Below are 16183 nucleotides of genomic sequence, written 5' to 3' on the forward strand. Positions count from 1 at the left end.
GGCATTTCTAGATGATTTATTAACAAAGGCCATCAGAGTTACAGTTTTCATATAATCTAACAATAAAAACATAAGAAAATACAAATAAAATAACCAAGAAAATACTAAATGTTAATCTGCAGATATGTAACAAAGAGTCCAACAACCTCAAAATCATTTTTTATCAATAATACCCTGTAGACTGTTTGTCCTGCTCTAAAGCCTGTGCAGTGTCATCTTTCTACATCCACTGATATCAAATCACAGTCAGCAGGTTCATTCATCTGTGTCATGTGCTGCTTTATCATCCGGATTTGTTTTAAGTTCTACTGCCTCTTCACAAGTCCTCACATCCACAGCCACTATCTGCCCCCGCTCCTTGTCCAGTCTCCTGTAGTTGAAGTAATGCATGATGAAGAAAAATATGCCAGGCACCAGCATAAAGACCCCACACGCGTAGTACATGTATTTATAATCTCCAAAAATGTCAACCAGAGCTCCTGAAAGAGAAGACGCACACTTCATTAGTCACCATTTTATAAATGACTTATACATTTACAATCTGAGATAAAAGTCTCAGTTGATTCACAAACCTGAAAGTGGAGGTCCAAGAAGCACTGGTCCACACTCGATAATGGTGACAAGTCCAACAGCACTGGAGAATCGATGAGCTCCGACAAGGTCCATGAGAACTTCAAAGAGAAGCGCAGAAAGCATCCCAAACGCAAAACCAAAGAAAACAGCATAAACAACCAGGCCCGTATATTCAGATGCCAATGGGAATAAAAGGTGGCATACGCCATTGTATGAAACTGCAAAACTGAAAAAGTACTGTATCCGTGGCCTTATCCACTTGGTGTTGCCTATGAAGCCAGTTGTTGGTCTGATAAACATGTCTGCCAGAGCAAAAATAGAAAGCAAGAAAGCTGCTGAATATTCATCAATCCCTTTGTGTTTGGCACACGGAGCTAGAAAAACTACAGGTGCGAAGAAGCCAAAAAACATTACCACGTTGCCAATTAGATAAATGAGGAAGCCCCGGTGTTTGAAAAGTGAGATATCTATGAATCTATTCACACAGCCCTGACTCTTGCTTTCCTTTTGGTTTTCTTCAGTCAGGTTATCCGACTGTGTGATGGTGTCCACAGTAGCAGCTTCCTCAGCGGCTCCTCCATTACACTCTGGTGGTTCAGTCTTCTCTGTTTTTTTTAGGGCTTTTTTGTTGACCGGTCTCATCAAGGAACCAGCGACACAGCAGTTTAAAACAATGCCTCCCAGGATGAGGAAGCTCCCTCTCCAGCCAAAAGAATCCAACAGAAACTGATTGAGAGGAGCCAGAGTGAACAGAACAACTGGACTTCCTGTCATAGCGAGCCCGTTCGCCAGTGGCCTTTTGACCTGGAAGTAGGTACCTATGATCGTCAGGGCGGGCTGCAGGTTAAAGGCAAGGCCAAAACCTGTTGAAATAATAAAATGGGTCAATATTGTACCATCAACAATCAATTTTACGCGGGTCATAAAATCTGTGATGTTTATCTCTCTGTAACCAGCATCTCAGTTATGGGGAATTCCTCCTTTTCTTTAGCAAACTGATTTTACTTTTTCTTTTTGGGCTGTTGGTCAAACAAAAGTGTAACAAACTTTTTTTCACTATTTTCTGATATTTTATTCATGAAAATAATCTGCAGATTAATCTGTAATGAAAATAGTTGCACCCCTGGTTATGATTACATTTAGTTTTATGTCCACAGTACTTAATAAATTACTTCATTCTGAGACAGAATCACGTAGTTCACCCATGCACTGACCTTTTCTGTGCCAGGTAGGTGGAAGGTCTCTACTAGATTAAAGTTTAAAGTCTGAGAAGTTTGTTTACTCGCTGTTAGTGGCGTGATCACGTGATCTGACCGACATCCATGTATGTTGGGGTTCAATCATTTTCAAAAAATAAGGTCTATTTAAATCTATGCATCGCTTCGATTGCACTATTTTTACAGGTATGGAATATTTCATCACGATTTGAGTAAATATTAACACGTTGCACAGAATGACCCATGTTAACCCCACACAGGGGCACAAACAACACTAGTGAACTGGCCCTGACAATCAGAAAGCATCATCTTGTGTCAACCAGTCACAACCAGGCAACGTAAAGCAAACATTACAAAGAACAGCAACAGCCTGAACAGTAAAATTCCTCAAAATCTAAACGAACTCTAGCTTATCTAATATGATTAGTAGTGAAAGAACAAGGATATTATTTACCTCCAATTACCCCAATACAAAGATACAGATGTATGATGGCAGTGCCAAAAGAAGCCAGCACCATGCCAGTGCTAACCATGACCCCACCGACCATAACCACAGGTCTGCTGCCATACCGGTTGACAAGTATGCTGCTCACAGGTCCTGCACAGAGGAGAGACATTTCACTTTTTTGGTAGTTTTTTTTTTCCACTGACATTTTACAGCACCAAGGCTTAATCTGTCACTGACCTGCTGCATACATAGAGGCGAGCATGACTGAGGACACCCAGGCAATCTCACTGTAGGAAACTGCAAAATATTCCTGTATATCCTTAAAGTAGATGGTGAGGGACTTGGGAAAAGCATAGGAGAAACCTATGGAGATGAAAGCCCCAACGACGATAGCCCAGCCCCAGCCTCCATCTGGCGGGGTATAGCCTAGATTGGTTGCAGCTGCAGGTGGCATGTTCCTAGTCACCGGCTGGGTACTGGGAACAGGTAAAAGAAGAAGAAGAGTTTAAAACAACTGCATACTTTCGAAGCGATGGTAATGATCAGAAAATACACACATTCTGCATGTCATAACATCTCACCTCTGCACAATCCTTGAAACTGAGTTGCCCTGGCTATGAACCTTGTTGTACTAGACTGTGACTGACTCCCTCAGAAAGACTCTGCTCTTTGATCTCGTCACGTGAGCTTGCATGTTAAATCCAAAAAAAACAAAAAAGAAAAACCAATAACCCTGCAATAACATCTAGGACACATATTTATGAATAGAAAAGCTAAAGTCAACACCGGGCATGTTTTTAAATCGGTTTAGTAGTCTTGTACACTTTTCTTGACTTTTTAGAATAATTTTGTTAGAATTCAACAACAGCATGTTGCTGACAGCCACTTTAATTTAATCAGCCATTACACTGGAGACCAATTTAGTTTGAGTATGAACAGAAAACCTTAGTATTGTGTTCCAGCTACTCAGAGAATGAAAAGCACTTTGTGAGAAATTACAAAAGAATCATTTATGTCTGGTAAATGAAGACGCCAACAGAAGTTAATGTGCTTAAGTACTTAGAAGTATTTACTTAATTATTTCAATTTCATGCTGCTTAATATTTCTACCTCTCTACATTTCAGAGGTAAATAATGTAACCTAACTCTAACTACAAACTAAATAACTCAAGAAGTACTTTCCAGATTCAGATGATAAAAAAGTTATGATCTATTATTATAGATTTAGATAAAATAAACTGAGCTAAGATAAGATATAACATAACATAAGATAAACTAAAATAAGATAAACTCAGATTCATTAATCCCACAGGGACGCACTAAACAAATAATAAATATCTAAGGCGTATTTGAGATAAATAAAAATGATAATAAAATAAAATAAAATAAAATAAAACAAAATAAAACAAAATAGAATCAAAAAATAAAGTAAAATAAAATAGAATAAAATAAAATAGAATAGAATAGAATAGAATAGAATAGAATAGAATAAAATAAAATAAAATAATAAAATAAAATAAAAAGTTGTGCACACTATTTTGCCTTTAAAATATTCAGATATGCATGTTGGATGATTTGTATTATGCACATATATTGTATATCTAACAGTAAATATGATGCAGGTAAAAAGTAATTGATCTCTGGGGGGGGGAATTCACAAAGTAGCCCAACCTTTAAGAGCTGCACCATTAACAAACAATAAACACATTAATGCATTAATAATTATAATCCAATAATATAATGTGCATTGTTATTATGCATAATGATGCATACTTTCTAAGTAACCTAATTAGAATGTGTCAGACTATATTTTTTATACAAAGTTGTGGTGGGAGTTAATCCGCGTGGAAAAAGGCAGCAGAGTGAGACCTCTCTCAGTGGACAGAGAGAGGAGCCTCTGTGGTCGGTCAGCTGCTGTTATTATGAAACCGTAAAACACAGTTTGGATGAATGAAACCTTCTCTAACTAAACAGGTGAGGACGGGAGATCATGTCTGCTGTCTAGAGGTCTGTGTCGATCGGTGGTTTTTGTTTGTAACGTGTAACGTGGCTCTTTAAGATGTTTCCCAAAGTGAGAACCAGTTTGGTCTCAGGTCTGACCAGTTGTGTGAACCCCAAGGCGGCGACAGGAGCGACTGTCTGCAGGCGTCAACACCGGACCTCCGGCTCGGAGCCTGCGGATGTAAAGGTGAGCCTAATAAAACCTGTTTGTTTAGTTTTGTTTTTACCAAGTTAACGTGCAGTCTGACTTTATTAAAGGGGAAAAAAACGTGCAGCGGAGTTTGTAAGTTAGTTAAAGTTAAAGTTGCGGTGTCACCGTAAACTTTGAAAAAGTGCGCACAAGAAATCCGGTTCATTCATCAGTGCGCCAAACGCACAGGTGGACGTTAAAACGTACCAAAAAACGTGTATGTCCTCCCGAAGATGTTTTCCAGAGAAAGAGCACCACTCCTTCCACCTCTCCGTTGTTTGGTATTAGATACAAGTGTCCAGTAAATGAGAATAAACGTGTTTCTCGTGGTCACAGCTCCATGCTGACGAGCTGCTCACGTCTATGAAGAGCCGGTTTGTCAACGTTTGTGCGCTCGAGCAAGTCAGCAGGCAACAGTTGATGTCAGCACGAGCGGCTGATGGACATTTTTTTTAGCCTTTAAACAAACAACACGCCAATATTTATTAAGTGTGTGTCACCTTGTGATCTCTAAGAGCTGCAGCTTGTCCTGCCCTGCTCTATCAAAGTGGAATATTAAGTTCAGCTCAGCAGAAAAAGTTTGAGACAGAGATCTGTCATTAACATCATGCACACTAAATACTATCAGGTACCTAGATTTAGATGTAAGGAGTGATTTAGCAGAAGTGGGAGAATGCATGTCACAGTATTCAGTGATGCTAAATATAAGATATGACAAGACAAGATATGATAAGATGAGTCAAGACCAGATAAGACAAGATATGACAAGATAACATAAGATTAGATGAGATACGATAATCTACGATAAGATGAGACAAGACCAGATATAATAAGATAACATAAGATAAGACAAGATAAATAAAGATAACATAAGATAGACTTTTATGATCCCACACTGGGGAAATTCACTTGTCACAGCAGCACAAAGTTGAATATAATGGTAATATAAATAAATAAAATAATGACAATTATAAGGTTAACTGCATAAAAAAAAAACTCAAGTGTATTCAGGGTAAATATTCTGAATTACTAACACTTCTCTCTCCTAATTTATCTCCTCATTTTGATGTGAAAATGTTTGACTTATTTATTTATTTATTTATTTATCATGCATAACTTTTGTTTATTTGTATATATCATAATTACAACTACATGTGAACTATACTAAACTAGTGTTCAAAGAACCAGTGTAGTAGTATTTATTTATTGCCATCTAGTGCTGAGGTTTGAGGGTGCAACCAAGCGAATACCCTTTGCCTCGCTGCTCTTCCATGTATTTGCACAACTCAAAATTAAAATTAGTTAAAAACGCAAAAAGCCCGCTCTAGATTCAGTGTTTAGTTCGTCCTTTCTGGGATACTGTAGAAACATTTTGGTGCAACATGGTGTACTCCATGCAAGATGACCCACTTCTACTGTAAGCGTCATTCTAAGGTAATGAAAACATGCTTTGAATATTGAATGTTACACTCCATTTCTGCCTTATCCCAACAATAGACCTTCCTTAATCTTACACAGTGGACATTTTAAGTTGTTGAAGTGACCATTTCCAGAGAGCTGGAAATCTCTTTTCTCCACTATTAGTCACTTTGTTCACTTGAATGAACAGAAACTTGAAGGCAGCAGTGCTCTTATCATCTATTCCCTGCCCTGTTTCAGGTGCTGTATGACGGGCATTGTCCAGTATGTGTAACAGAGATCCGGTTCCTCCGGTATCTGCAGAGAAACCAGCCGGGAAAAGTAGATTTTATCGATATCTCCCTTCCAGGCTATGATGGAACAAAATACAAGGACGTTAGCTACGAGATGGCCATGGATGAAATGCATGTGATTGACGAGAAAGACGAGGTAAATTTACAGATTGGAACTGTAATAGTCTGAAACACTTTGCAGGAAAGCGTAGCTGTAGTGTGTTGACTAACGTCCTGTGCATTTGCAGGTTCACCGTGGGGTCCCAGCATTCGCAGTCATGTACAGTGCAGTGGGCCTTGGCTGGTTGGGTCGCTTCATGATGTGGCCACCTGTGAGACCATTTATGGACAAGTCCTATGCCGTCTTTGCCAGGAATCGCTTAAAATGGACTGGACGTGGGGAGGAATGCACAACAGGACGCTGTGAAAAGAAAACACGCTGACTCTTGTGCACAGAAACAGTATATTTAATTGATTGTGAAGAAGAACTGGATAAGTACCACAAGTATGTTATAAGCTAAATAGGAATGTTGCCTGCTTGATTAAATGTGAATGTGTGAAGCCATCATTTGAAGCAGAATCTCTTTACTTGTATGACCAAGTGTGATTAAACACACCACAGTTAGCTCGGTTAAATTAATAAAAACATCTACCAAAAGATGATCTACTTAAAACATGGTTTTGATCTATAGGAAATAGCCTGAAATTATGACGTTCAGTGTCATAATTTCAGGCCTTGGTACTCTTTCTCTGGAAATATTAGCATCCAAAGAAATCTGACTAAGAAGCACTGGATATTTAACAGTTTAAAAGCAGCTCACTCTGGCTGATAGCACTGGTCAAAAATGACAGATGAGCAGACAAAATAAACTTTAGATACGGAAAAAAAATCATGACGGTGCAAAGAGAAAGAGCCTTGCTGCAAAAGACGGAGAGTAACGGCGTATTGTGTGTATATAATAAGACTGTCATACTATGACAAATACGCAGTACAGAGAAAAATCACTGAAGCAAAATGCAGTCAATTTCCTGTTGCACACAGCCACACAGATTGAGGCTCAGACAAAAGCATACAGAGGACCAAACTGTCAAGAAGCTGCCACTAGATGTCACTGTAAGTCTGAAGTAGTATCAGCTGTGAGAGGGAGATTGTTGTTATATGGCAGTCATGATTGTTGTCCAGATCATAATTGACATTTAAAGTAGCCTTTTCTGTTCAAAGAAAGAACTTATGATTACAGGAGGTTCTTATGGAGCTGAGTAAATTTAATATTTAGCTTGTCTGACAATGAAAGAAACCCTAAAACCAAAACAGAATAAACAGGCAGGCTATATTTTTTATTTGAATTACACGTTGTAAGTAATTTCTATCAAATACAGACACCCCAGAGTTTCAAACCTCACATGGAGCCTTCTGTTCTGAGCATGTTTCATCAACAACATAATGCCACGCAGAACAGCAGGTGGCAGTTAAAGGTTATATGAGTTATGGCGATAGGACGTGATGTTGACACAACATGCTCTGTGATATAAGGCAAACACATTGCAGTTTGATTTACGGACTTCTTGTATTTTGCAGCAGATGAGTGATATGAATGTCAATATTCAAGGTATTAATGAAATACTTATTGGGTACCCACAGTGGTCTGAGACTTTCTGAACTTTTGAGGATTAAGAACTCGTGGTCTGGAGTCAAATTGTTATTCTAAGCGAAGAGGGGCTTGTCACAGCATCAAATCATGGCTAGACTAAATGTTTCTAAGGGGGCAGTGCATGGAACTTTTAAAACATGTTTCAGAAACTGGGTCAGTTGTATCCACAGCACAATCAGGCAGACCAAAGGTGGTGACCAGATCATCAGAAGATCAATACATTGAGCTTAGTAGAGATAAAAAAGTAACCTAATCACAGATACAGAGTTAGAAAAAATGCTGTATTGTTGTGGTCTCAGAAGACAAGTTACTCAACTAGGGAAAACACCTGGGGTGGGCTAAGAAATTTAACAGTGGATATCTGGAAAAAGAAGTCCCGTTTACTGATGAATCCCAATTTAACATTTATGGTAACCGAAAGGTGAATGTAAGGAGACAAACAGTAGAGAGAATCATACCGCAGTGTATCAAACCCACAGTGAAACGTGGTGGTGGAAATGTTGAGGTTTTGGAGTCTACTGCACTGTGATCAAAGAAAAGTATCACTCCTTTCTTCATAGACATGCTACGCCCTCTGGTTTGCATCTTTTGTAGAGAAGGATTCATATTGCAGCAGGGCCCCAAACACACCTCAAAGCTTTGGGAAAACTACTTGTACACCAAAGAAAACCAAGGAGTCTTGACTGTCATGGAGTTTTCATCCACAGTCAACTGACCTCAACTTCATTGAACATTTATGGCGACACTCGAAGTCTAAGAAAGCCAAGAGTTCTTTGACATCACAAGAATCTCTTTGGATCATTGTCAAATCATATGCAAACTTGTGATGTCTGTGCCAGCTCGAGTGTATGCTATCATATAAGCAAAGGGGGACATACCAAATACAAAAGTTTTGAAATTCATTCATCAAAATTGCTGTTATTATCTGTAATGGAAAATAAATAGTAGTATATAGCAGTACAAATAGTTTGGACCCGCTGTACATAAAAGCAGAAGCAAAGACGACAAGAGGTGAATAATGTAAGTTTTTTTTTCACATTATCTCTTGGTACTGGGTAATACGATATATTTATAACTAAGTACTTAGTTACATACAATATTTTACTTTACTATAGGTTATGATTATAATATTGGGCTGTAAAATAAACTGCCCAATTGTTCAACCCTCTTTTTTCACTATGAATACAGTGTAGTTACAGGGTGTACTAAAGTTTATTATCTAGGTTATTGTTTTGTTTGTTTAAGCTTAATTGAAGAGATTATCATGACAGGCAAAAGGGTTAATTCTGTTAGTAACCTGTTGTACCTTGTATACAATGGGTAATTAAAAAGCACAATGTAATTTAGGTCAAGGTCTCCCCTAAAGGCAAATATGTTACCCGTACTGTAGATACAAAATATTTACATGGTAACTAATGTGTTTAGTTATATCTATTACACAATGCAATCTTGTAGTTGTTTGTTCATGGTATGTGCCCAGTTTCTAAGAATTGCAGAGGTAGTAAACAGTTTTACAGCTCTGTCAGGTTTGGAGGGAGGTGTGTGTTGTGTTGTTTCATGCTGTGATGTAAGAAGCAGCTAACATCAGCTCACCAAGACCCTGAAGTTATCACCCCCCCCTTCCCTAATTTTAGCCTTTCAGTCCGACAGTCAGCAGTAACACATGACCTTAAGCCTGTGTTGTCTTACAAAGCATTGGTCGTGCTTGTCCACCCACTCAGCCAGACTCAACCAATGAGATTAAAGCACTGCATGAGAGAAGGGTTTGCATTAAGTATCAAAACACAGGAGAAATAGTGCTTCTGACAGTTTGTCTCAAGTGGTCCACTGGATTTCAAAGAACAGGAAATTGTTTGGAGAGGAATTGTGAAGACAGAAGAAGGAGGTGTTGTGCTTCAGGTAAATCCTCAGTGAATGATTTTGTCAAACATTTTCAAGGTTAGAGTGGCTATAAGCTACTTTGGTTCATGACCTTCCCACGCTTAAGTGGAAAACAACCATAGTAGATGTTTGACTGTTGCATACACAAAGCTGTTTGCCTTTCTCTTTGCAAAGGCACTACAGAAAGTGTCCTCATTTTAAATTAATAAAGTAACAAACTCATAATTTCTAAGGATATGAAGGGGCAAAGCAATCTGTGTCCTCAAAGACGCTGCACACATACACTGACTGAGTGTGGAGAGCTATTTCCAAACCATGTATACTGATGTATCTGTTCTTAAGTTTCAAGTTACATTCAAGGCAGCACAGTACTAGGAAACCGTGTGGAAGTACAAGGCTATTGTGGAACACAGTGTTTGTACACAATCAGATCATCCTCTACTGTGAACATGTGCATCTGTTCTTCACAAATTTTGATTTACCAGACTTACCTGATGGACATTTTAGTATTTATCTGAAGCTTGTCTTTGCACTGCAAGGTAATTCATCTGTTGTCATATTATTTATAATAGACGTTTTTAGTCGTGCTGCTACCATTCATTGTTTCCAGACAATGTATCCTGATGACCTTGGTCATTCCTCAGTTTTTCTTCTTTCACAGCTAGCAGGTTGTAATGGAAATGTCTCACAACATTTTAAAACAAAGGTTTATGACCAAATACTTGCAAAATTTACAACCTCAGCAATAACTTGTTTTGGGATAATTAGCAAGTATTGAGGTGCTAAACCAAGATTGTCAATGTTTTTAGTTAAAAGCAGCATTGTACCAAAATCACAGAGCAGCTTGCATGGCTGTAGACTGTTTCTAATTTGTTTGTTTTGTGTATCTTTCTAGATTCCTGTTGAAAATGCAACCTACATCTATGAAAGCTCAAGAGTAATATTTGGACTTTGATTAATTGCTGCTCACAATATCAGGTCAAACATGGGTCGCTACCTCAGCAGTAATGTGTGTTCAAGTTCTGCGAACAAGACTTTGAAGTCATACTGCAAAATTAGGTACCTAATGAGCCTTCTCAGACGGTACCCTGGTCTGGCTAAAGCACCACTCAACCTGAACCTTCACGGAAATTCACCGCTGTCACCTCCTCATCCTTCCAGATTTACAAGAAAACCTATTTTTAAACATTTAAACCTCAGTGATACAAGCTCTACCTCTCACCACTTTCTCAGAGATTATACTAAAGAAGTGAAACATCTTCAGTTTGTACGGTTTTACTCATCCTCTAATAGAAATTCATTGAAAGCTGAAGCTCCAATTGGGATCTTTGAGGAGGCTCAGACCAGTTTAAACTTGAGCTCACTGGGAGGACGTCTTGGTCAATCATTTCATCAACTGTCAAGACACATTAACATTTATTTTAAGAAAAAGGACGTCGTACCTCTAGCTCTCGGTGTCACAACTCCAGAAAATCTTGGCCGGTCACAGAGGCGTAGTCAAAGTCAACGGGCAACCAGAGACCGAAAAACATCAGAGGGAAGAGACGCAACACAGACCTTGAAATGCAAAGACAAAGAGGAGAACTCAGGTCCTTCAACACAGGGAAATTCTGGGGTGCAACTCTTTCACATCAGCTCTTTGGCAACAACATTTGGAGAGAGTTACAGTTATGTTGCTAATCACATTAACTCAGTCTTCTCCCGTGGTGTTACAAAGGATCAAATGCAGGAACATTCGGAAACCATGTCTTCAACCAGAGGGATAAACAGAAGACTGAAGAGGAGAAAAATGCAAAACACTTTGATTATCAACTCTCAAGAAGCTGAAACGTCTAAAGTAAAATCTGGTGCTGTTCAGGCAGCAGTGGAACCTAACAATACCTCCAGCAGTTGGGAGGAGGGTTACCTTCACTTTGCAAGACACATCAATAAATACTTTGGTGCAAAGGTTACCGATGAAGTTGACCAAGATCAGCAGAGGAGAGAACAAGTTACTGTGGAGAAAAATAGCACTTACAAGACACGACCTACCTCACAAACTCAGGGTACCACATCAAAATTGCAGCAAGAACCTATCCGCCCTGAAACTGGAGGCCTTTTCCACAGCAGCCAGAATTTTACTAACTTTGGAGAGAACCATTTCCAAATGGCCGGTCACATTAATCAGTATTTCAAAGGTCAGAGTGGATTGGATACGGACATTGATAGAAATTTCTTAACAGAGATGGACACTAGATCTGCTACCTCTGAGAGTCTGAAGACTGTATCCTTTATGGACTGCCTTCGCCACCCAACAAGTGCCATCCCTGACTTACTGGGTGCTTATCTAAAACTGGGTCCCTTGACTCAGGCTGGTAAGCCAAAACCTGCCATGATGTCACCAGAGGCAATATTGAATAAAAAGGTGAGCTCAGGTTACATCAGCTACACAGCTACAGCTACACTGTGTGTTCCTTGTTGCGTGAGCTGACATGTCTCATTTGCCGTATCTTATTCTCCAAGCTGGTACAGTATTTCAACCTGTTATGCAAATGTTTATATGGAATTTCTTGGTGTACGTTCTCAGCTCGTCTTGAGTCGGAGGCAGGCAGAGGAAATGACATGCAGGTTGATCGGTAGTTTGACACAGACTTCATTTCCAGAAGCCCTGACAGCCTGCGTGGAAGCTCTCAATGAACACCTTATCCGTTACCCATCATGCAAAGCTTTAATGTGGCAGGTGTGTTGGAAGTGGGGGCAAAAAAAAAATTACATTTACAAATGTTACAACTGATTTGAGCTCAGTAAATTCTCAAAGATGTTTCTACCTCCAGGAGAAAACTGCAGTCACATTGTTGAGGAAGCGACGAACCTACAGAGATAACCAGCTGCTTCAGGACGCCTTAAGAGAAACCTTGGCTCTGATTGGCTACACGGATCCAGTCAAAGGCCGTGGCATCAGAGTTCTCTCAATTGATGGTGGTGGCACAAGGTAACTTTAAGAAAATGTATTATTGAATGAATGAATGACGGGCTTTCAACACATGCATGCGGTACACAGAGCTAGAGCTGCAACTTATGATTGATTTCCTGTCATACAAGACAAAGTAAAGTAGCATACCCTCACATTTTAAAAGGTGGAAAGAGTAATTGTAAACCCAGAATCCAGTTTAAGTTGCCCTCCGTCCTCAATTCTGTATGCAATAGCTATTTCTAATCATGACCAAACCCTAGTGTATAATTTATTATTATATTATAATATTATACTTTGTCTTGCCTTTTCCAGAGGCGTGGTGCCTTTGCAGGTGTTAAAGCTACTGGAGGCTGAGACAGGAAAGAAGATCCATCAGCTGTTTGACTACATCTGTGGCGTGAGCACAGGTGACAAACAGCAGCGCTTACAGCGACTAAAAATAACAATATAATGTATTCTCAAGAACGTCTTCATGCTTCTCAGTCTGAATCTGTAAATGTGTGTCTTGGCATGTGTTTTTTCAAAGGTGCCGTTCTAGCATTCATGCTGGGTCTGGCCCACTTTTCTCTAGAGGAGTGTGCAGAGATGTATCGTCGTTTTGGCTCTGAAGTGTTTCGGCAGAACCCGCTGGTTGGCACCGTAAAGATGGGCTGGAGTCACTCATACTATAACACAGAGACTTGGGAGACAATACTACAGTATGCACAGAAGAGATTCTAAAATAAGGGCTTCAGTGGAAGTAGCGATGTTAATGTTAATAGGACAGAAATACAATCTGATCTGACAGAATTTTATTTTTTTCTCCTATTTAGAGAAAAACTGGGACACAGAGTGCTTATTAAAACAGCCAGGGAAGAGATAAGTCCCAAGGTAAGAATACTGCAACTGATTTTATGACATTTTACAAACTAACCATCAGACTCAGAGCACTGATTGCGATAGTGTTGCATTAATGATGCTACTGTTGCCCCTACTGAGGTCAAGCAATGCAATTGCAGTTCGCACAGGTTGTGTAAAAGTTGTTGTTGGTATATGTTCAGGTTTCAGCAGTCAGCGCAGTGGTAAACTGGGGTATGAGTCCTAAAGCCTTCGTCTTCCGCAACTACAACCACAAACCAGGCTCTCTCAGCCGCTACGCCGGAGGCTCAGGCTGCCAGATGTGGCAGGCTGTGCGAGCATCATCAGCAGCCCCGGGGTACTTCCAGGAGTTCCTCTTGCAAAGTGATATTCATCAGGTAGGTAACTGCTGTGTTTAATGTGTCAAAATTATCTTAATAAAGGCACAATTAGTGTGCGAGTGGAATAGAAATGTTGTAAATTAGTGGTGAGGGACTGCGAGCTGAACCTTAGCAAGCCTAAGCAAGGGCCTCTCCGGCATAAAATCATTTCTCTTTGGATCTTCCCCCGGACTAAGAGAAATATTGCAAAACCTCTTAGCCCAATAACTCATAATAAGAGGTGATTTACTACATTTGGTTCACCATTAAGGTGCATAAAGAATTTACGATCGTTTAACCATAACATAAATCTGGATGACAAAAAGTTAAAAGATCCTTAACTAGCACAAAAAAGTAGACTACCCTTCCCTTGAGTACAAAGACTAAATGCATAACTGTCCTCCTTGATGTTATAGTTATTAATAAAGTTTAGTTTTGTCCACTTAATTTGTTTCTATGTGTCTTTGTAGGATGGAGGAATTATTCTGAACAACCCCTGTGCCTTGGCTGTTCACGAGAGCCGTCTATTGTGGCCCAACCAGCCCTTCCAGTGTGTGTTGTCCCTCGGCACAGGTCGCTATGACAATGTTAAGAGGTCACCCACCACCTCCACCAGCCTGAGAGCCAAAATCAGCAACCTGATCAGCAGCGCTACAGACACCGAAGGGGTCCACACCCTGCTGGACGACCTGCTGGCTCCAGATGTGTACTTTCGTTTCAACCCCATGTTGAGTGCTTTGGTGTCCCTGGATGAGAGCCGACCGCAGGCCCTGGATCAGCTGCATAGAGACACCCAGAACTACCTGGAGAGAAACCGACCCAAACTGGCCAGGCTCTGTTTGGTGCTCGGGGCAGAGCGCTCAGCTGTTAGCAGAACTAAGGACTGGATGAGTGAGAGGGCCTGGGAGATGAAGCAGAGATGGGTGTGAGTGGGTACAGTATGACAAGCAGATGAACACATGCACAGGCTGTGGACAAAATAACAGAAATACCTCTTAAGTACAATCCTAATGTGAGTTTTCTGCTGTGAAATGTCAAAATGTCTGCTGTGTAACTAATCCTATTGTGAGCAGCCTAGTATGCTGACGTTTAGCGTAACACATTGTGCTCACAGAGCCACTAGTAAGGCTACTATATAACTATATGTCTATGAACTGTATATCTAAACACAACCTGAAGCATATTTTTATGCCTCTATGTCCATTTTCTTCTGATTTATGCACGTAACTGGTTACGTGATTATTTTTTGGGCTCTGAGCGGTGCCAAAACACGTGACCTACACTCAATACCGGACCTGAACACATCCTGTGTAAACAGACAAAGCACTCCAGCTGCTTCTGCTACTCTGCTATCTAGTTGCTTTGGATAATGCAGGCTGTGTGTGTGTGTGCGTGTGCTGCAAACTCTCCAAGTTCAGATTTCTGTCCTGATGCATAATGCTGAACGTAAACAATCTGATATAAACAAAGAGGATCGGATGGAAAAACAAAGCATGAGGTGTCTCGGCCCATTATATATTTTATTTTACAGCACTTTTATACCTGGAAACATCTGTAAGTGCTCCATTCACTAACCTATTACAAATATAATCTACAAATACATCCTAGCAGCCTCCCCTATTGACTGAAGAGTACAAGAGAAGCAACTGCTTTGTAATATTAATCAAATATTTTGCGAGCACATTTCTCTTTACTTCTCTTCTCTGCAGTTTCTTGTCTTTGGTATTTGTCGTTTTGAAACTTGGGCCCTTGCCAAAAATGTGATTTGTGGTGTCGAACAATTACACAGCTGAACAATTACAAACACAGCTACAGATGCAGCATCCTGGAATTAAGTGATTTCTATTAAGTTATGTGCTGATCAGCAGCTTCAGAGGACGCTGAACAATCACTGTCTGTAAGAGTGATTTTTCAAGTCAATAAAAAACGCCTTCCGGAGGAACAGAGTAGCCAGATAGTTGCTGCTGAGTTTCATCATATCTGCCGAGGCTATTGTATCATACAATGTTTCTGATGTTTTGTCCACCTCCTGTTGTATGTGCACTGTGTGCTAAAGCAGTATGATGTTGTGAACGTGCCTCATTTACATATCATATTTAAATATTACATATTTATCATTTTGTTTGACGGTTTCTTGCACAGAACAAATACGCACATTCATTATATAAGCACTTATATGCACTTTATTTAAAAAAGCTTTGTGCGTGACTTAATTCACTACTTGATTATGAATGTCTATGAACTGTGATATAAGCTATAAATCTGATGTATTACTGTATATTCTTGTGCTATTGTTTTGAATAAATTCATATTTATGAAGACTTTTTCCCCCCCCTCTTTTTACTGAACACATAAAACCA

General features: G+C 39.7%; 3 protein-coding genes across 7 annotated transcripts; 2 read left to right on the top strand and 1 right to left on the bottom strand.

Moving 5' to 3' along the window:
- slc16a7 (solute carrier family 16 member 7) lies at positions 1-11199 on the bottom strand. Of its 3 annotated transcripts, none has more exons than XM_027288612.1 (5): positions 11096-11199; positions 2476-2714; positions 2245-2388; positions 573-1436; positions 1-479 (listed from the first exon to the last, which is right to left on the bottom strand). In XM_027288612.1, the coding sequence occupies exons 2-5, from the start codon at positions 2690-2692 to the stop codon at positions 256-258; spliced, it is 1449 nt and encodes a 482-aa protein (XP_027144413.1). In that variant the 5' UTR covers positions 2693-2714; positions 11096-11199; the 3' UTR covers positions 1-255. The 3 variants fall into 3 exon arrangements, with proteins under 3 accessions (XP_027144413.1, XP_019130232.1, XP_019130185.1); XM_019274687.2 differs by lacking the exon at positions 11096-11199 and adding an exon at positions 4637-4812; XM_019274640.2 differs by lacking the exon at positions 11096-11199 and adding an exon at positions 2820-2920.
- LOC104932182 (uncharacterized protein At5g50100, chloroplastic) lies at positions 3875-6685 on the top strand. Of its 3 annotated transcripts, none has more exons than XM_027288614.1 (4): positions 3875-4245; positions 4358-4426; positions 6089-6277; positions 6369-6685. In XM_027288614.1, exons 1-4 carry the CDS (start codon positions 4189-4191, stop codon positions 6561-6563), a joined length of 510 nt encoding a protein of 169 aa, XP_027144415.1. In that variant the 5' UTR covers positions 3875-4188; the 3' UTR covers positions 6564-6685. The 3 variants fall into 3 exon arrangements, with proteins under 3 accessions (XP_027144415.1, XP_027144416.1, XP_010745652.2); XM_027288615.1 differs by having other exon boundaries at positions 3878-4212; XM_010747350.3 differs by having other exon boundaries at positions 3879-4212; positions 4298-4426.
- Positions 11200-11354: 155 nt separating the features above from the next.
- On the top strand, positions 11355-16097 carry LOC104932187 (calcium-independent phospholipase A2-gamma). The gene is made up of 8 exons (XM_027288611.1): positions 11355-12057; positions 12220-12372; positions 12467-12624; positions 12919-13013; positions 13133-13304; positions 13419-13476; positions 13647-13841; positions 14294-16097. Exons 1-8 carry the CDS (start codon positions 11377-11379, stop codon positions 14750-14752), a joined length of 1971 nt encoding a protein of 656 aa, XP_027144412.1. The 5' UTR covers positions 11355-11376; the 3' UTR covers positions 14753-16097.
- The last annotated feature ends 86 nt before the right edge of the window (positions 16098-16183 follow it).

This window comes from Larimichthys crocea, chromosome XV (assembly GCF_000972845.2).
Source record: "Larimichthys crocea isolate SSNF chromosome XV, L_crocea_2.0, whole genome shotgun sequence".
In the NCBI taxonomy this organism is placed as follows: domain Eukaryota; kingdom Metazoa; phylum Chordata; class Actinopteri; family Sciaenidae; genus Larimichthys; species Larimichthys crocea.

What these genes read in the sequence shown, in the direction of transcription:
- slc16a7 (XM_027288612.1), bottom strand. Translation starts at nt 2,692, where the DNA reads ATGCCACCTGCAGCTGCAACCAATCTAGGCTATACCCCGCCAGATGGA. An exon ending in CGCCTCTATGTATGCAGCAG is followed by an intron (nt 2,389 to 2,475) that starts GTCAGTGACAGA and finishes TCCTCTGTGCAG; the next exon opens with GACCTGTGAGCAGCATACTT. An exon ending in TTGTATTGGGGTAATTGGAG is followed by an intron (nt 1,437 to 2,244) that starts GTAAATAATATC and finishes TTATTTCAACAG; the next exon opens with GTTTTGGCCTTGCCTTTAAC.
- LOC104932182 (XM_010747350.3), top strand. Translation starts at nt 4,189, where the DNA reads ATGAAACCTTCTCTAACTAAACAG. An exon ending in AACCTTCTCTAACTAAACAG is followed by an intron (nt 4,213 to 4,297) that starts GTGAGGACGGGA and finishes TGGCTCTTTAAG; the next exon opens with ATGTTTCCCAAAGTGAGAAC. An exon ending in TGATTGACGAGAAAGACGAG is followed by an intron (nt 6,278 to 6,368) that starts GTAAATTTACAG and finishes GTGCATTTGCAG; the next exon opens with GTTCACCGTGGGGTCCCAGC.
- LOC104932187 (XM_027288611.1), top strand. Translation starts at nt 11,377, where the DNA reads ATGCAGGAACATTCGGAAACCATGTCTTCAACCAGAGGGATAAACAGA. An exon ending in AGGCAATATTGAATAAAAAG is followed by an intron (nt 12,058 to 12,219) that starts GTGAGCTCAGGT and finishes GTACGTTCTCAG; the next exon opens with CTCGTCTTGAGTCGGAGGCA. An exon ending in GGGAAGAGATAAGTCCCAAG is followed by an intron (nt 13,477 to 13,646) that starts GTAAGAATACTG and finishes GTATATGTTCAG; the next exon opens with GTTTCAGCAGTCAGCGCAGT.